At 43.6% G+C, this 20,649-nt stretch overlaps 1 protein-coding gene across 1 annotated transcript; it reads left to right on the top strand.

Annotated features, from left to right (window-relative positions):
* The first annotated feature begins 15,362 nt into the window (after window positions 1-15,362).
* DAZAP2 (DAZ associated protein 2) lies at window positions 15,363-19,597 on the top strand. The gene is made up of 4 exons (XM_054591090.1): window positions 15,363-15,484; window positions 16,459-16,577; window positions 16,987-17,232; window positions 18,151-19,597. The coding sequence occupies exons 1-4, from the start codon at window positions 15,472-15,474 to the stop codon at window positions 18,277-18,279; spliced, it is 507 nt and encodes a 168-aa protein (XP_054447065.1). The 5' UTR covers window positions 15,363-15,471; the 3' UTR covers window positions 18,280-19,597.
* Window positions 19,598-20,649: the final 1,052 nt, after the last annotated feature.

Below are 20,649 nucleotides of genomic sequence, written 5' to 3'. Positions count from 1 at the left end.
GGTCGGGACCCGCCGCCGCCCCCGGGCCCCCAGCCCGGGATGGGCAGAGCCTGAGGGGACTCCGCGGGCTGCGCTGGGCGGGGGCGGGACGTCGGGGAAGAGGGTAGGGGAAGCTGGGGTGGGGGTTGGTCAGGTATATATATTTTTCTTCTTTTTCCCCTTCCACAGTCCCCCCTTTTTCCCTCCCCCCCCCCTTTTTCCCTCCTTCTGCTACTTGGATTTTTTTAGCTGCTGCGTCATGAGCATAATTTATGCAAAGAGCTTTGCCGCATGCTGCACCGCGCTCGCCAGCCGCCGGGGGCGGGCGGGGAAGGGAGGGGATCGGGGAGCCAGAAACCAGGGATGGGGGCGGGGAAGGGACCCTCAGCCACTAGCCACGTCGGGAGGCCCCCGGAGGCTCGCTCCCGGGACTGGAACGGAGGGGTCTGTGGGGCGGTCATGCAGCCCCCTCCAAGGTACCGCTTGAGGTCGTTTTATTTTGGTGTGAGAGTGGAGTAGGGTCCCGGGAGTGAGGACTGGGACCCTAAACCACATTCCCTTCAGCCTAGGATTGGGGCGGCGACGGCTGTGGCTCCCAGCAGCGGTCTTTCCCTCCCTACGTTAGTCATCTGCCCTTCTCTACGTTGAAAGTCAAGTTCGCGTCCATTTCCAAGCCTCAGGCCGGGACGCCACTGCGAGAAAGCAGAGGGAACTCAGACATCGCTCCCCCGCCGCCGAACCCTCCGAGAGGCTGTGCCTGATTTCCATCTCAGGGAGGTGACCCAGGTCCTGAATGCTTCTTGCCACCCTAGTAGCGGTTGTGCGCTGTGCTGTCTAAAGACAGTTTGCCTGCGTTCTTGTCCAAGAAGACAAGGAAATGTAAAAAATAGACAAAGTTCTGTGGAGTGCAGAAAACAAAACGTCTGCTTCGGTGGTGATAATGGTAGGAAGGGTTTGGTTTGTCTGGAGGCTCTGGAAGGTAGGGAAGGGGATAGGGATAAGAGGCAGAGTTTGGGACTGAGGGAACGCAGATTGGAGAAGTAGCTGACAACGGGAAGAAGGAGGGGTTGGGAGGACGGAGGGGAAGAGAAGGAAGGAGGGGAGTAAAACTGGGGAGTTGGGAGGCTCTGTAAATCCAGCGAATGTGGATCCCAGATTTGAGGCAGCCTGCGGCGAGCGTAGGCTGCTCCGCCCTGCCCTCATTTGGCGGTCTTATGATGAGATAGGCATGCATGAGTTAGAGGAAGTGGAGCCCTCAGCCCTCTCCAAACAGTTCCTTAAGCCCGCTCGTAGAGGAACACTGCAGAGGAGGGGAGGAAGGGGAGTAGCACCAGGTGACTCCATACCAGCACACCCTTTGCAGAAAGTTACTTGTGGCTTGTTCACACCCAGGGGCCCCCTCTCACAGAAGTTCTCTTGGGGCCTGGCGCCATCGTCATTTGCCTGGCCAACAAGCTCAGGTTCTACCAGCTTGCTGTTTCCATCTGGGGGTGGGGAGGTACCGCTGATGTCAGATTTATGAGAACTGATGAATTAGGAGTAGAATATTTGGGTTTTAGTCCCAACTCTTTCACTAGCAGTGTACGCAAGTAATGTCACGTCTTCGTTACTTAAAAAGGAGGGTCCCTGCCTGGTTTGGGCATCCTCCCAAAGCTTCTCTCCCTCTTTTTCTCCCTCCCTCTGCCTCTCTCTAAAAATAAATAAAATCTTTAAAAAGAATAAAATGAGATCTGTAATCACTACTTCTCATAGTTGACCCCTCAAAAAAAAGATTTATTTAGAGGGGAAGGAAGGGTGATAGAGAGGGAGAGAGACATCGATCTGTGAGAGAAAACATTGATTGGTTGCCTCTTGCACACACCCAACAGGGGACCTAGCCTGCAACCCACCCAGACAGGTGCCCTGACCTGGGATCAAGCTGGCACCAAACTGGCATCAAAACGGCAACCCTTTACTTTGCAGTACAATGCTCAACCAACTGAGCCACGCCAGTCAGTGTGGGGTTGAAGCTTCTTAGTTTAATCATAAGTCTATATGTCAGCGCTTTACAATTGTATCATTACTTCTACCATAATCAGAGTCTACTTTAATGACCCTGTGAAACTAATACCTGTCATAGTATTATAGCTCTTGGGGGTTTTGTTTGGTCTGTAGTCCCTGTGGTTCTTTCCCTTAGAGTAAATTCTTTGACAACACAGGTTGTGACTCTGTGAAATGGTGTAGTATTGTCACCATGAAGGCAGACACTCTTAGGCTATGTGACTTGGTTTGGTGCTACACACGGGTCCAATGCTGTGGAGAACATGGATGTCAGGGATTGTGTGAAAAAAGAAATGGATGTGATCAGAGACGTGCAGGTAGACATACATCAAAATGTTAATTGTGGTTTTCTTTTGGAAAAGGAAACTTTTAATTTATAGTGTATACATTTCTGTGTTGCTCGAATATTATGTTTTAAATTTCTTGTTGGGGTATGACATGCACACAGTAAAGTGCACAAATCTTAAATGTATACCTTGATAAATCTTTACATTATATATGTAATCACCACCCCAATAAGATACAAAGCATTTCCAACACCTGGGAAAGCTCCCTTGTGCCCCTTTAGAGTGGATAAACGCCCAGCGACCAGTATTCCAATTTCGATCACCACAGACTGGTTTTGCTGGTTCTTGAACTTCATGTAAGTGGAATTAGACAGTATGTTCCCTTTTGTGCCAGGCTTCTATCACTCAACAGATGTTTTTCAGACTTATCCATGTTGTTCAGTCTAGCAGTATTATTCTTTTTATTGCTATATATATTTCATTGCATAATATATGCTACAATTTATCCATTCTACTATTGTTGGGCATTGGATTATTCCTGTTTTTGTCTTTTATTAATATAAGTGCTATGAACATTTCTTTACAAGTCTTTTGGTGAATATATGCACTTATTTCTACTGGGTAAATACTGAGGAGTGGAATTGCTAGGTTCGGGGTATATGTTTAACTTTTGTAGATATTGCTAAATATGTTTCCAAATGTTTGAACCAATTTACGTCCTTACTAGTAATGTATGAGAGTTCTAGTTGTTTGATATACTCACCAATACTTGCAATACAACCTTTTTTTTTTGTTTGCAAGGTTGCAATATAATCTTTTTAGAATAGTATATATTTTATAATCAGGAAAAAAGTCAACAATATAAATATTTCTATGGGTGGATAGGGAGAAGATGTCACTCACTAGAGGGTTCCTTCTGCTTCTCAGACCAAGTAAAAGTCTTCAGCAGAATCCTCAGCCCAGCACATTTTTTCTCTTCACTCCCACTTCCCATGCCTTCTGAGCCTACATTTATTCACCAAATATTTATTTTCTACCATGTGCCAGATAACTGGGCTGGCTGCTAAGTGTCCAGTGGAATTTATAGTTTGCTGAGAAGATAGACAGTAAACAAAAAGAACACATGAATATATCATTATACATGATAATTAAGAACACAAGGTGATATGATGTAACACTGGGGGGCAGGGAAGACAGTTCTAAAGAAGTCATGAGTACAGTATATAAGGCAAAATTTGAGAGAATAAGGGGGAAGTAGAAGGAACAGCAGAAGAGGCAATGAGGCAGGAAAGAACTTGGTGTTCAAGAAACAGAGGCTGGTGCAACGTGGCTGGAACACAGCAAGTGGCAGCACGGAATGAGGATGGAAGGATAGGCAGGGCCCAGGTCCGGAATGCCTGGCTAGATAGGCCGCCTTACTCTTTCGATTTAATTGGGTCCCTTCTTTCTTTACAGAGTCTATCAAGATTTTTCTCCTCCATGAAGTCTTCTTGAATAATACATTATTCTAATTATTATTATTTTAATTCCATCATTGTTCCAATAACTTCATTATATAATTTATCGTTTATAGGCCATTCATTCCGTTTCCTGAGAATACATTGGTTTACTCCACAGATGTGGGACAGAGCCTTCTGCTTCCTCTTTTGCTTGCTCTCCAAGCACCCAGCTTATCAAGGATGCTCTGTTCATAATAAGAGTCTCCCTTGGCACGTACTTTTTTCCTAGAAAACTAGTAATGTAAGCAGATAATCCCTGAGGTCCTTACTTCCTTGGCTGGAGAACTGACCCAGTTCCAAGTCTTCAAAACTTGTTGTGGAGCAACCAAATTTCCCCAGGTTCCCTGCATATTTTTCCAAACACCTTCCTTATCTCCATAGTTAATCTTGCCCCTCCCCCTCTCAGTCACCAGACTAAAGGCATCACTGCTGTTGCTAAGGGACTGGGCTTGGGCAGCTAGGAGTGAGTTGAAGGATGATACAGCAGGGAGTCAGGTTGGTCAGCAGGAAAAAAACCTCTCAGCTGTGAGAACAACACATTTCCCAGTGCTCCTCCAGCCAGTTTTTTGTTTTTTTTTTTACACCCCGCCCCCGTGTGCTTGTTACTTGCTTGTTCTTTCTGAAAGCTTTTAGGATTTTTTTTTGTTTTAACCACCTCTGGAGACTTAAATTTTACACTGTTATGGCTTGTTGTGGTTGGTCAGTTTTCGTAAAACAAGGAAGCTGTAGTCCATCTTGACTGGTCGTGTTCAAGTCCTTGCGAAGAGAATGGGCTGTGAAGGAGGAGGTCCCAAGTGCTGTTAACAACCCAGGGATTATTTTAAGATGAGAAGACAGAGTTTTAAAACTTGGACATGACAAGGAGTATGGCTGTGCATGCTCCATTTTTTACAGACCTCCCACCCTGAAATGCATATACAGTATCTTATTGTATTTAATTTTAGCAATGATGTAAAACTGTATTTCCAGGCTGTTGTCATTCGGACAGATCCCCCTACCAGCTCAAAGGGTAAATATGTTTTTTCCCCATAATTTTTGTACAGTAACAAGGTGAGGAACATTTTAGCTCATAAATTATTTACCAAACCTCACAGGCATAATAGGCCATGTGCATATTCATCAGGCTATCATCCATTATTCATAAGTTCACTTCAACTGTTAAAAGAAAATGAGGTTGTTGATTGAAATGCTGAAGAAATGTCGGCTTTTGTCCTCCCCTCTCCTTTCTCCCATCTGAGCTGGTCTGGAAGTTTCCATCAAAATTGATACTGTAGGGAAAAAAATTTATTCCTGACATGCAGATGTGTCGATACGAGGGAAAGAAAGCTTCGAGTAGGAAATAAGTCGGCAGAATCAACTACCATCCATTTAACTTGGCTAAAGGCCAATGGCTCCTGCTTCTACAAATACTGTGGCCAGGAAGTGCCCAGAGGGGGTCCCCTGGGGGTCCCCTTTCTTGCAACAAAGGATAACTTTAGCAAATATGGTAGTATTAAAATAGTTATATTAATTAAAATATAGGTTGCAGCCCTGACTGGTGTGGCTCAGTGGTTTGGGCGTCATCCAGCAAAGCAAAAGGTCATTAGTTGGGTTCCTGGTCAGGGCACAGGCCTGGGTTGCTGGCCAGGTCCTTGGTTAGGGGTGTGGGAGAGGCAATGGATTAATGTTTCTCTTCTTTTTTCTCCCTCCCTTCCCCTCTCCCTAGAAATGAATAAATAAAATCTTTTTTAAAACAGACACAGGTTGCATTCTACAGCTAAAGAAGTATTATGACATCTCCTTATTGGACTGTCACAAGTCTGTGAGGTAGGAATAATTTTCAGGATGAGAAAACTAAGGGTCAGAGAGGTTAAATGACTTGTCTAAGGCCAAACAGATGGTGAGAAACAGACCAGGAGTAGAGCCTAAATTTTCTTCCACATTCCATGTTCTTTATATTCTGGATGATAAAACCCACCATTCCCAAGATAGAAGCATTTTAGAATGTTTTCCATTAACCATCGATTTTATTATTTTCCCCTTTTTATATCTTTATTATTCCCATGAACTACAGAGGTAACATAGGCTTGGTAGCATCAAATAATACAGAGTTCTATAGAAGAGCGAATAACTAATGTCCCTGGTGCATGGACAGGCTGTCGATTGCCACGTCTGCCAACCTCCATTGCCACAGGAACCAGCAGGAGATACTATAAACCAGTCAGATTCAGGGATCTGGGTTCAGATCTGGTCATGGTCACTTACTAGCTATGTGACCTTGAGCAAGCGAACCTCTTTAAACCGTATTTATAAAATGGGGATAGCACTGCTAGGGTGTTTCGTGTTAAATGAGATAATGTATATGGACCCCCAAGTGTCAGCATTTTCCTCCATTCTAATGGTTACCTCTCTCTAGTATATTCAGGGTAGAGGAACAGGAAACAAGTTTCCTCTCATGCCTGCACCCAAGTCTCCTGCTTGACTGTCAGTTTCATTCTGTCCTGGGCCACTCACTTGGCTGCTGGCCACACCCTGGAGCCCCTGGTGTTGGGTCCTTTGAATAAAATGCAGCTGTGTGCACAGTGGGGCACAGCTGTGAATTCTCCCTTACGTGACTACACAAGATTATACTTGATCGAAGGGTTGGGGGAAAACTAAAAAGAATTTCAACGAATAAAGTAAAACATTAAAATTTTGGGTTTTGCCCTGGCCAGTTAGTTCAGTTGGTTGGAACATCATCCCCAACACCAAAAGGCTGCAGGTTTGATCCCCAGTCAGAGCACATGCCTGGGTTGGGGTTTGATCGCATAAGGTGGGCAACTGATCCTTGTTTCTCTCTCACATTAATGTCTCTTTCTTTCTCCCTTCCCCTCTATCTAAAATCAATAAAAACATATCCTCGAGTGAGGATTAAAAACCCCCCCCACAACTTTGGCTTCTAACTTTCTCTATAATCCAAGTGAAAAACAGCTAAGACATTCAGTCTTTATCAAGGGGTCAGGTCCTTTTATGGAAGAACCCTAGCCCCTAACCTGGCTCCTGGTCCTCAAGTCTGCTTCCTTCCCTGGTAACTCCTCGGAACTCCTCCTCCAAACCTCTGCTCTCTTTTGGGAAGCCTCAGGTCCTCCCTCCCTCTGGTTCCTGAGCTGTCCTAGGAAGTATATTTTCAGTCTGGAGGAGGTGAGAGTGTGGAGCAGAGGAACAGGGAAAAGGCGCCAAACTGCCCATGTTCCAGTGAGCTCTGGGCCGCAGCCCATCCAGCCGAATCATCTGGGGTAGGCTGACAGTCTCCTGAGATGCAAATGAGGCTCTATTCTTCTGAGTGCCCCTTGGAAAGAAAGTGACCTTCGGAACACACACACACACACACACACACACACACACACACACACCCCCACACACACACACACACACCCCCCCCCCCCAAAGAATAAAATGACATCTCAACCCCCAAGCCAGCGACTGTTGTATGTGTTAGTATCAATCCATTACTCTGCATTTTAATAGGCACTTAATGATTCTGATGCAGTGATGCAGGTGGTTTGGGATTCACATTGAGAAAAACTAATCAAAACCCCAAAAGAAGAGACACTGCCCTAGGATTTCCTAGGCTGCCTAGCGATAGTGGAGTTAGCCCTGTACGTTATTATTCAGAGTGGTGGTAGTGCCTCTCCTACAACGGTTTGCCAGGAATAAGAAAGGAGGGTCCATTTCTTATATTTCTTATATGAAGAGTCATATATATCTTGTAATCCTTGTTCCCTTAGTTACACAAAACCAGCCAAAGCTTTAAAAGACTCCTTCAAAGAGCCTGATTGGATTCTTCCACAAATCTCCATCCTCCCTCTTTGGGCTGGGAAATATTTGGTTTTGTTTTTTCTAGTTACATAAATGAAGAGCACAACACACAGTAGGTGTTCAGTAGAGGCACACTGAAAAGCTCTAATCAGTGTAATGAACTGGGAATAAGGGGCCCAGCAGGAAGAGGCAGTGCTGTTCTCTGAGCCCTTGGAGGTGCAGCTTCCCATTTCCTCTGCAGCATGGCCTGCATTAGGCTGTGATTTTCCTTTCAGCGTCTGTCTTGCCCAAGCACATTAAAAGGGTTCATCAACCATCATCGTTGGCTTTTCCCACTTCTTCATCCCGACACTATTCTTTTAAACATCTCTACTGAGATATAACTGACGTACAATAAGTTATACATTTAAAATGTACAATTTTCTAAGTTTTGACATATGCACACACACGAAACCATCACAATAAAGATAATGAACATATCCATCACTCCCAAGTTTCCCAGTTTCCATCTCTCCCTCCTGACCCTTCCCTGCCCTTTACATAGGCAACCCCTGATCTGTTCCTTGTCACTACAGATTACTTTGCATTTTCCAAAATTTTATATAAATGAAAACCTGCAGTATAAATACTTTTTAAAATTAAAATCTGGTTTCTCTCACTCAGCATAATTGAGGTTATTCATGTCATGGTAGGGATCCATAGTTCATTCTTTTGATTGCATGTTAATACCACAATTTGTTTATCCATTGACCTGTTGATGAACATGGACGTTGTTTCCAGTTTTTGACTGTTACAAATAAAGCTGTTATAAATATCCATGTATAAGTCTTTGTGTGTCACTTGAAACTAATACAAAATAATATTGAGTGTAAACTGTAATTAAAAAAATTTTAGTAAGTCTTTGTGTGCTTATATGCTTTCATTTCTCTTGGGTTAATAAGAGTAAAATGGCTTGATCATATGGAATGTATATGTTTAACTTTTAAAGACCCTACCATACGGTTTTCAAAGTGGTTGTACAATTTTTATACTCTTACCAGCACTGTGTGAGAATTTTAGTAGCTCTATATCCTCACCAACACTTGAAATGACCAGTCTTTTGCATATTAGGGATTTTAATAGATGTGCCAACATTGTTTTAATCTTTTCAATTGGTAAGCATTCACATGGTTCAAAAAAAATTCTTTTTAATTAAAAGGTATATAATGAAAAGTCTCACTCCCATCTCTGTCTCCCCACACCACCCTGTAACCGCTTTTATAGCTAACTTGTGTGTTCTTCCAGAATTTCTTTACTCAAATACTAATGAATATCCTTGGTTTTCCTGTTCTTTTACACAAAAGGCACCATGTTAAGTACACTGTTATGAACTTTTTCTGATTTTTCACTTGAAAACTATTTTGGCCCTTGCTGGTGTGGCTCAGTTGGTTGGGTGTTGTCCTGCAAACTGAAAGGTCACTGGTTCGATTCCTAGTAAGGGTATATGCCTGGGTCCCGGCAGATTCTGTCCCAGGTTGGGGCATGTGCAGGAGGCAACCGATTGACGTTTCTCTCCCTTCTTTTTTCTCTTCCTTTCCCCGTTTCTAGAATTAGTAGAAGAAAAAAAATAGTTTGGAGAGATTTCTCATTCTTTGTTACAGCCACACAGTATTTAATTGTTTAGATGTACTAAGATTTATATTACGAATTCCCTATTGATGAACAGATGGGTTATTCCTAATCTTTTCCTCTTACAAACAATGCTACAGTAAACAGCCTTATATGCAGTGTTTCTCATGAGTGCAAGTATGTCTGTAGGAATAATCCCTAGAAGTGGGAATGGTAATTTTTAATTTTGATGGATATTACCAAAGTAACCCTATAGGAGTTGTACCAAATTACACTCTCACCATCAATATATTAGTGTCTGCTTCTCCACAGTCCTGTACATAAAGTAAAATTAGCAAATATTTGGAGTTTTGCCAAGCTGATATTGGTATCTGTGAAGTTTTGGCTTTTTAAAAAAAGATTTGATTTGTTTGTTTGTAGAGAGATGGGAAGGGAGGGAGAAAGAGAGGGAGAGAAACTTCAGTGTGTGAGAGATACATCACCCAGTTACTGCACGGCCCCAACGGGGGACCTGGCCCACATCACAGGCATGTGCCCTGACTGGGCATCAGACCTGCATCCTTTTGGGTCACAGGCTGGCTCTCAATCCTCTGAGCCACACCAGACAGGGTGGTTTTAACTTGCCTTCTTCTTAAGAGTGAGGCTGAGCATCTTTTCATCAGTTTAAAAGCCATTTGTATTTCCTGTAAATGTCATTTGATACTTTTTCTAATGGTTGGTCATACATTGATTTCTATGGTTTTCATCTTCAGGGAGATTAACCCTTTGTGATAGGAATTGCAAATATCTTTTTTCCAGTTTGTTATTTGTATTTTGACTTTATGGAGTTTTCATCCTTGATATTAATCCTATTAGTTAATTTTGGCCTTTAATCCCAGTATTAGTCCCATTGTTTCTGTCTCCTAAATATTTCTGGAATCCTCCACATCCCTTCTTTTGACCCCACTGCACTTCCCTAGGCCAATCTGCCATCATTATTCACCTAAATTGCTACACTGGTATTCTAACTGGCTTCCCAGACATACCTCCACTCTTGTCCTTTTCTAATCTATTCTACATTCCGTAGCTAGGAAGATTTTTCTAAAATAAAAGCATGATCATGTTCCTTTTCTGCTTAAAATGCTGCGGTAGCTAACCAGTGCCTGCAGGATAGAATCCATCTCTTAAGGCAGGATCCTCCATGGGCCCCCTGCCCAGTCTGGCCCGATTCCTTCCTCAGCTCCATCTCTACCCAGTCCCCGTCTCCCAGTCCATGCTCCAGCCACACCGAACTGTTTTCATATCTTCCCTGTCCGTAAGCTCTCTCACCTCTAGGTTTTTGCATAAGCTGTACCCTCTTTGAGGAACCCTCTTCACTTGCTTGCCTTCCACTCACACTTCAGATTTCATCTCAGACATCACTGCCAGCAGGAAGCCTTCCCTGGCCACGGTAGAGGAGACTGAGTGTTTTCATAACATCCCATACCGTCCTGGTGTCAGCACTAAGCACACTACATTATGATTATCTGTTTACTCTTTTCTCTTTCCTACTGAGGAGACTAAATTCCATGAGGGTAGGATCTCCCTAATGCCTGTCACAGGGCCTGACATGTAACAGGTACTCAATAAATAAGTCATTAAGTTAATTCAAGAAAGGATGCTTGATAAATGACTAAATGAACATCTCATCTCATTGGGAGACCCAGGAGAATGAAGAGAACAGTAAGGCTCTTGATTCCTATCCAAGAAAGTAGGCTGGTTGCTAATTAATCTACCTGCCAGAGAGAGCAGTGACTTGCAATCCCTTCCATTTCTGTTGGTAATCCCAGGTCTGGGGGTAATAAGCAAAATATCTAACATGTAGTAGAGGAGGTATGGACCAATCTGAGGGCAGCTGGCCTTAGCTAAGTCTTGAAGGCTTCCTGGGCGTCAGGAGTTAATTAACCCTTTAGACACTGAACCATGGAGAGGTCCTGAGGGGATGGGGGATTCCAGCAGAGGGTTAGAGCAGAGGGGCAGAGACTTGGGGAGAAGTCTTAGGCCAATGGCTTTTTAACATCCAGTAGAATTATTTGAATTTTTAATACCTGGTAGGGCCTGATCAGAATTTACAACTTGATTATCAGCTCTGCCCACTTCCTCTCTGGCTTCCCAGGCTCCTTGCTCTTTCTTCCCTCAAAGAGAGTCTAGATTTAGACCTGGAGGTGACACAAGGATTGTGTGATTTGGGGGGTAGATGATGAAACAGAGACCCTTGGGAGGCAACAGATTAAAAACACCATAAACAGATTAAACAACATAAACAGGTTTTTAAAAATACTTGTAAAGTCAAGCAAACCTAAGTTTGAATACTGGCTCTGCAGCTGTGTAATTTAGTTCAGTTCCTTAACCTCTCTGAAACACAGTTCCCTTACTTGCACCTTTCCTCGGAGTCTGCTATGGACATTAAGTAAATAATATCTGTACGGTCACAAGCACAGTATCAGATTTATACATAGAAGGGAATAAGGGAGAGCTGAATAGATGAGAACCAAAGTCAGTCAGTTGGTGACAGAGTAGGAACAGAACTTGGATCCACATCCTATATTCTCAGTGACATGGGCTGCTCAAGTCAACACAATTCCAGGGTCCCTAACTGAGGGCTCAGAAAGAAAAATAAGGTAAATTCCTTTCTTAATTTCACTCCTTTATTTTCTGAGGCCTTATGCACAGGGTAAGAGTGGGAATAGATTAATGACCTCTCTCTCCCGTTTCAGGTTTTAGTCTGAAATTAGTTTAAGATCTGATTTGGAAAAGTTAGGATACAAGGAAAAAGATTTGCCTGATCTGACCTCGAAGGATTTATTCACCAATCACTGATTGCAAAGGCCCTGGAGATAGCAGTCTGAAAAAAAAAAAGAAAGAAGATGCTTTTCCAAACTGTGGGTCCTGACTTGTTAGTGGGATGTGAAACCACCAACCAGAATTGGGGAAAAAAAAAAAAAAAAAAAAAGGAAGAAAGAAATAGGAGAGAACAGAAAATACCACAGTGTATTCATTGTACTTAGAAGGATAAATACTAGGTTATACAAGTTCGTTTCAGTTACATATGTTTATAAATGTGTATATGGTGGGTCTTAATTTAGAGTGAATTACTGTGGATTTTGGTCAAAAAGTTTTACAAGTTCCTACCCTAGAATGTAAGCTTTGGGAGAGCAATGGCTTTATTTTCTTTTAGGACAATGCCTAGTGTTGGTAAGTAATCTACAAATAAATGTTGAATGAATGAAAATCTAACACTGTGCCTGCCTTTAAGAAGAACAGAGTCAGACTTCTGGTCAAGGTGTAGGTGTAGGTAAACACGCTTCACCTCCTTTCACAAACACAGAAAGAATTACAACTAGACCTCAAAACAAATAACACCCAGAACTGTCAGAAAATCGAGCTGTATGGAACATGGATTTAAAGAAGCCACATTCATCCAGACAGGTGTCTTTTCTACAATAGGCCATGCAACTAAGACAACACAGGGAGTCAAAGTAGCTCTACCTAATACACAGAAACAAACACAGAGAGGTTGCCAAATTCAAGGGACAAAGAAATATGGTCCAAATGCAGGAACAGAACAAAACCCCAGAAAAAGAACAAAATGAAATGGAGATAGACAGCTTATCAGATGCAGAGTTCAAAACACTGGTGATCCAGATGCTCAAAGAACTCATCGAGTATGGCAACAAAATAAAAAAGCCCCAGGAAGAAATGAAGGTTACCCACATTGAATTGAAAAATCTACAGGGAACCAATAGTGTTGAGGGGATGAAGCTGGGATTCAAATAATGATTTGGAACACAAGGAAGAAATAAGCATTCAACTAGAACAGTAAGAAGAAAAAAGAATAAAAAAACCTGAGGATAGTACAAGAAAACTCGGGGACATGTCCAAATGTACCTACAACCAAATCATGGAGATGCCAGAAGGAGAAGAGGAAGAGCAAGAAATTGAAAATTTACTTGAAAAAATAATGAAAGAAAACTTCCCTCATTGGGTCAAGGAAATAGACATACAAATCCAGGAAGAACAGAGTTCCCAACAAGTTGGACACAAAGAGGGCCACACCAAGACATGCCATTATTAAAATGCCAAAGGTTAAAGATAAAGAGAGAATCTTAAAAGCAGCAAGAGAAAAGAAAAGAAAAGCGTTATCTACAAAGGAGTTCCCATAAGACTATGGAGATTTCTCAAAAGAAACATTGCAGGCTAGAGGGGACTGGTAAGAAGTATTCAAAGTGATGAAAAGCAAGGACCTAGATTATATAGCTAGCAATGCTATCGCATAGAATGGAAGGGCAGATAAAGTGCTTCCCAGACAAGGTAAAGCAAAAGGAGTTCATCATCACCAAGCCATTATTACAGGAAATGTTAAAGGGACTTATTTAAAAAAAAAAAAATCAAAACCATGAACATTAAAATGGCAACAAATTCACAACTATCAACAATTAAATAAAAAAACAACAACTAAGCAAACAACCGGAACAGGAATAGAATCATACATATGGAGATCATTTGGAGGGTTATCAGCTGCGAGGGGGAAGAGGGAGAATGGGGGGAAAGGTGCAGGGATTAAGAAGCATATTTGGTAGGTACAAAATAGACAGGGGGAGGTTAAGAACAGTATAGGAAATGGAGAAGCTAAAGAACTTATATGCACGACCCATGGACATGAACTAAAGGGGGGACTGCTAGAGGGAATGGGGGTATTGGGAAGGGGGGGGGCAAAGAGGGAAAAATTGGGACAACTGTAGTAGCATAATCAATAAAATATATTTAAAAGTTAGAACAACAGAGTCAGAAATACAGGAAAAGGTAAATATCAGAGGCTGTATAATACCAGTAAATACTGGTATTGGGCTTTTAGAGTACTTCAGTCATGATACACCGTGTGAGGTGTAAGAAAACAAACAGACCCAGAACAAAACAAAAACACTGACTTGGGAACCTAGGAGTCAGGACGCAAGACCTGATTCTGTAACCAGTTTACTGTGTGACTTAGGACAATCTCCTTAATTGTTTTTCTCATTTGAAAAACAGGAATGCTCTGAGAAACCTAGCCTACTGCACGGGGCTGTTGTGAAGACTCCTTGAAATCATGCACTTTAAGGGTGCTCATATAATACTGGAGATAACAAAGAGCTGAAACCAATAGGGGTCTTTTTAGTGGTTTAATTAATTAATCAGCAAATATTTATCAGGCTTCTAAAGTTTACCGAGGATTTTTCTTTTCAAAGCTTTCCCTTTTCAGATGCTCTCCTAATACTATTCTTACCACATACAATATAGAAGGTAGACTCCATGAGAAAACAGTGTTGAGCTGTTTTGTTCTGCTTCATCCCTGTACTTGCACGTAGCAAGCACTCAGCAGCTATTTTAAAATAAAGGATGGAAGGAAAAACTTAATTGCTGCCCTAAAGGACAGCATTTTTGCCCTTAAGGGCAATTAAGTTAGCGGCAAAGTGATACACAGAGAAAATATACACAAGGCACTATACAAGGTCAATGTGTAACGAGTGCCAAAAGAAGGGCAGGGCCACAGGCACTCCTTGGGTACCACGAGTATGCCACCTTTAGTGCCAGCTGTTGTGGAGGACACAGCACAGTGTGCCCTTGCTCTTGGTGAGAAAGACAAGTGACACAGAAATAAATACTGACAGCCTGTGGAACAGACAAGACAGCGAAGATTCGAGTGATGGTGTAATTCAGCAAAGGACAGATGTGAGCCGGACTGTGAGATGTGAGATGTGGCAAATATTTATGGAGCTGAGGCTTAAGCTGGGCTTGGTAGGAACGCGCGATAGATCAAGGTTTAGGGAACACATTCCAGGCAGTTAGATAAAGCACTTAAATCTATGCCCCTCGTGGAAAGGCGTCAAGGTAAGGTGACCTTGAGCTGAAGCGTGTAGGTGGAAAAAAGATTCCGGGGAATAGTTTAATGGTTCTGCCTCAGAGTGTCCCAGAGAAAAGGTCCAGTTTTGAGACAATACCTGTACACGTACTTATTTGGTTTTCCGTTAGTCGACGGACGGGGGTGGGGGTTGGAGGACAAGACCGAGCGGGCGGGGCAAACGCGAGTGGGCGGAATCACGCGCGCCCTCCCTTTAGCTACTGGAGGCCGGGCAAAGGGGCGGGGTTTCCGGCGGCAGCGGCATTCGGGCGTGGGGTGACGCTAGAGGACAAGTCGGCACGTGACACGGAAGTGACTACGAACAGGAAGAGGACGAAAAAAATAACCGTCCGCGACGCCGAGCCGAACCGGACCCGCAGCCACCATGAACAGCAAAGGCAAGGACAGGGGTCGGTTGAGGCCGTCCGGGGGGAACAGTGCTGCCCGGAGCGAGTGGTCCTGGAGCCCAGGGTCCCTCAACGCCAAGCTTGGGGCAAGCTGCGCCGTCCTCCTCGGTCGGCTGCAGCCCCAGGGGCTGCGCCGGACGCCTTCGTCATCCCCGAATTACGACTGCTCGTTCCCTTCCAGGCCCTTTCCCCCTTCAACTCTGTGGCGCAGTTTGGCGCTGTGGACTCGGGCGGGTGGCTGGGGGAGGGTTGCGGGGGGGGGGGAGGTTTGTCATGATGGGCATCTGCAGAAGCAAATGGGGAGCTAGAGCAGGGATTTGGGTAGGCCAATGGAGAGCCGACGGAGGCGGGGCGCCGCTCTCCGAAACCACAGGCCAGCCCCGGGCTTGACTAGTAAGGTGAGGGCGCTGGTGGGCGGGCCAGGGCCTGAAGGGTCGCGTTCCCCATGTTTCCCTTCCCTGGCGGCCAGAACACGATCCTCGGCTTTTCCAGTCAAGGCTTTACCTATCACCCTCTGTCCAATCGCTAAAATTCACTTACACCATTCACTCATTCTTTTAATTTGAAGTCGACCTTGAGTGAACATCTGTGAGACAGTCACCGTTACTCATGAGGTCCTGGCTGGTTACAACCAGGCCTGTGGAGGCTATCCAGAGCAGAGGCAGAGTGCACCCGTGAAACATGGGCATGAACTTGTCCTGCATTCTGGAAAGAGCTTGGGGCTCAGCTAGACTTTCCACTTCCACCAGTATGCAAGTGGGAAGAGCCACTTTGCTGTCCAGTTGGAATCTAGCATCTTCAGAGATAAGGGTGCAAAGAGAATGCTTATTTTCTTGGCTCCTCCAGGGGCACTGTTTTTGCGAATCCCCTTCTGTTTATACCCACTACGTTAGCTGTCCAGTATGCTTTCCCTCATTTTGGTGGTTCTGTATGGTAGGGAACATGCATGTATTTTTGTCTTCCAGGTCAATATCCAACACAGCCAACCTACCCTGTGCAGCCTCCTGGGAATCCAGTGTACCCGCAGACCTTGCATCTTCCTCAGGCTCCACCCTATACTGATGCTCCACCTGCCTACTCAGAGGTGCTTCCAGTTTACCAGATTGAACTTGTTGAGAACACATTTGGATTGCATTTTCAGTCCTTAGCTAAGTCTCACTCCTTAGATGTACAAACAGGAGAGTGCTCTCATGAATAATCTAAAACAGTATGTAGTTCCTCAATTTCTGTAGGATTCAGAATGCACTATCTGATTCTTTTACAGTATTTGGCACAGGCCGAGGCTAAGATGAGTTTGTGTTCCTTGAGTCTAACATTAGCTCTAGCAGGAAGAGATTTAGAATATTGAGCAGTAGGGGAAAGGCAACTTGTATAACATATAGATTGTAATCTGCACAGAGAGAATTAAGAGTGACTCATTAAAGAGGAACAGGATTGAAGTCTGAATCAGTAGTGTTGTCAAGTAACATTTTGCCTTCTCCTGCCTTTTCTAGCTCTATCGTCCGAGCTTTGTGCATCCAGGGGCTGCCACAGTCCCCACCATGTCAGCTGCATTTCCTGGCGCCTCACTGTATCTTCCCATGGCCCAGTCTGTGGCTGTTGGACCTTTAGGTTCCACAATCCCTATGGCTTATTATCCAGTTGGCCCCATTTATCCACCTGGTTCAACAGTGCTGGTGGAAGGAGGGTATGATCCAGGTGCCAGGTTTGGAGCTGGGGCTACTGCTGGCAACATTCCTGTAAGTATGACTTTGTCAGAAAAAAACTCAGCCCTTATGTATTTTCACTTTCTGAAATGACTGCATATTCATCCTTTCACCGTCCCTGGATAATAGTTGCTGATTTTAGTACAACCAGTGACATGTACTAGTCAGGCAGAAAGCAGTTGGGAGAGGGCATGAAAACTGTGGCAGGTCAGTAGCATGTGGAACATTCACTGGGGTCTGAGTTAACCAGATTCCTTTGTTCTCCTGTCCTAGGAGTCTTGCCTGCTGCTTTTTCAGTTCTCTTTGGAACAGTGAACTGGTCTAATATTTATTTGTTCCATAGCATTTACTTAATATTTGTTATCAGCATGGCATGGTATTAGGAGCTATGATGATTAAAAAGTAAAATGCATGATTTCTTTTAAGTAACAGAAAGATACTGAGGATTTTATGTCTCCTGCTTAGTTTCCCTATGCATGGGATTTAGAGCCCAAATGTTCCTTGCTGGGCCTTGAGGCCTTTCTACTTACCATATGTTAGAGATGAGGTGGGAATGGTGTAAATAGGTTAGAGCCTTTTGGTTATCCCATGGTCATTTGAAAACTACTGAGGGACCCTGTGGTATAGGGCTGTGGACCTGACACCCAATCCTGTTTTTGGAATGTGGGTAGGAAATCACTGGAAATGCCAATGGGTCTAGACTGCCCATGTTCAGATGGTATCCATAGGCTTTACCTTGGAACTGGCACTCTTTGAATAAGTGGTATTCCCCTGTTCGTATCTTTGGGTTCATAGATCTACTTTAGAACCCTGATTGGTGGCAGGCTATCTCCTGAAAATGCAATTGGTCAGCACATTGCCATCTTCCTAACAAGGTTCTCTGTTTCACCTTTGTCTGCTTCCCTCATATCAGCTGCTTTGTGCCCAATCAATCTTGTCTTTTCCTTTCAGCCTCCACCCCCAGGATGCCCTCCCAATGCTGCTCAGCTTGCAGTCATGCAGGGAGCCAATGTCCTCATAACTCAGCGGAAGGGGAACTTCTTCATGGGTGGCACAGATGGTGGCTATACCATCTGGTGAAGAACCAAGGCCACCTCTGTGCCGGGAAAGACATCACATACCTTCAGCACTTCTCACAATGTAACTGCTTTAGTCATATTAACCTGAAGTTGCAGTTTAAGACACATGTTGTTGGGGTGTCTTTCTGGTGCCCAAACTTTCAGGCACTTTTCAAACTTAATAAGGAACCATGTAATGGTAGCAGTACCTCCCTAAAGCATTTTGAGGTAGGGGAGGTATCCATTCATAAAATGAATGTGGGTGAAGCAGCCCTAAGGATCTTCCTTTAATTCCTCTGGAGTAATACTGTACCATACTGGTCTTTGCTTTTAGTAATAAAACATCAAATTAGGTTTGGAGGGAACTTTGATCTTCCTAAGAATTAAAGTTGCCAAATTATTCTGATTGGTCTTTAATCTCCTTTAAGTCTTTGATTTATATTACTTGTTATAAATGCATTAGTTGTCTGCCTTTTCTTTTCCATCCTTTGTCCCACATCCCACCCTCAGCCTGTCTTCCATCCCCTCCCGCCAATCTCCATTGAATCAATGGTGCAGGACAGAAAGCCAGTCAGACTAATTTCCTTCTCTTCTTGCACTTCTCCCCACTTGCCATCTTCTAACTAGTCTTTCACAAGGATCCTCTGAAACGCCCTCTGTGCCCAAGCACAGACCCCATTACTTCTGCTTATGCATCTCCTCAGGCAAAAGAGGGGGGTGCCTTTGGACCCTCCTCGTAGATTGTCTCTTCATACATGAACCAAATCGAAATTTGCTTTGGTGCCAGAAAAACTGAGCTTGTTTGAACAACAGATAGTAACACAAACTGTACTGTAAACAACAGTTTGTTTAAAATGTATGTGTGGGCAGGGGGCAATGAGGAGGATGCCTTTCACAAGCCTGATGACTTTAGAGCCAAAATTACGGGGAGTTTTCAGATCAAAAATTGGTTACCATTTATTGTCCCAGTGTCTGATGCAGCCACTCATGGCTCCCAAGAATTCCTCAGCTGGGTTAATGGGGTCATATTGTGAATGCCTCACTGCAAAATGACTTGAGTCCAGTGAAATCTCATTAGGGTTAATATTTCAGGGATCCTTAATATTTTAATTTTTCAGCAATTGGATTTTATTTTATTTTATCTTATAATTTCAGTTCATCTAAATTGTGTTCTGTACATGTGATGTTTGACTGTACCATTGACTGTTATGGAAGTTCAGCGTTGTATGTCTCTCTCTACACTGTGGTGCACTTAACTTGTGGATTTTTTTATACTAAAAATGTAGAATAAAGACTATTTTGAAGATTTGAATAAAGTGATGAAGTTGCATTACACCTCACTTCAAGGATTCTTTAATCAGCTTGTTTTTAAGATTCCTTCTGTCTATAGCTTTTATATCTCACCAAGAATTCAGATAGGTGCTGCTGCCATTTCCCCCCCCCCCCCTTTTTAAAATGAAGCCTTTGAAATAAATGCAGGAGGGCAAGGCTGAGATTGGACCACTTTCTTTTCCTTTTAATAAGATTTTATTATATTTTTTTTAGAGAGGGGAAGGGAGGGAGAAAGAGGGAGAGAAACATTGATGTGTGGTTGCCTCTCACATGGCCCGCACTGGGGACCCAGCCTGCAACCCAGGCATGTGCCCTGACTGGGATTTAAACCTTTGGTTCACAGGCTGGCACTCAATCCATTGAGCCACACCAGTGAGGGCATGGACCACTTGAGTTCAACCCAACATGTTTAACTTTTTTTCATTTTACTTCCTAAGCTCTTTCAGATTTTTAGTTTTTAAAAATTGATTTTACAGGGAGAGAAAACATCAATTTGTTGATCCTTGTATGTGCCCTGATGGGGGATTGAACCTGTAGCCTTAGTGTATTGGAATGATGCTCTAACCAGGGCAGATTTTTTTTTTTTTTAAATTAAAGATTTTATTTTAGACATGGGAAAGGAGGGAGAAGGAGAAGAATATCAATGTGCAGTTGCCTCTTATGTGACCCCTGCTGGGGACCTGGCCTGCCACTCAGTTATGGGGCCTGACTAGGAATCAAACCAGTGACCCTTTGGTTTGCAGACCAACGCTCAATCCGCTGAGCCACACCAGCCAGGTTGTCACAGCAGATTCTTCAAAAGCCTATTATGCCAGAGGAATTCAGACTACAAACCTAGAGATAAGGGAATGAGCCCTGGCCAGGTGGCTTGGTTGGAGCACTGCCCCTATGCCAAAAGTTTACAGGTTCAATTTCCAGTTAGGACACACACCTAGATTGTGGGTTTGATTCCTGGTTGGGCCACATACGGGAGGCAGCCGATCGGTATTTCTCTCTTACATTGATGTTTCTCTCTCAATTGAAAAAAAAAGAGGAACGATTGATTCTCCTAATGCCCTAA

This window comes from Pteronotus mesoamericanus, unplaced genomic scaffold (assembly GCF_021234165.1).
Source record: "Pteronotus mesoamericanus isolate MK-2021 breed Mesoamerican mustached bat unplaced genomic scaffold, CSHL_Meso_final scaffold_21, whole genome shotgun sequence".
NCBI lineage: Eukaryota > Metazoa > Chordata > Mammalia > Chiroptera > Mormoopidae > Pteronotus > Pteronotus mesoamericanus.
The sequence above is the reverse complement of the archived record's forward strand: the minus strand, read 5'-3'. Positions and strand labels throughout refer to the sequence as shown.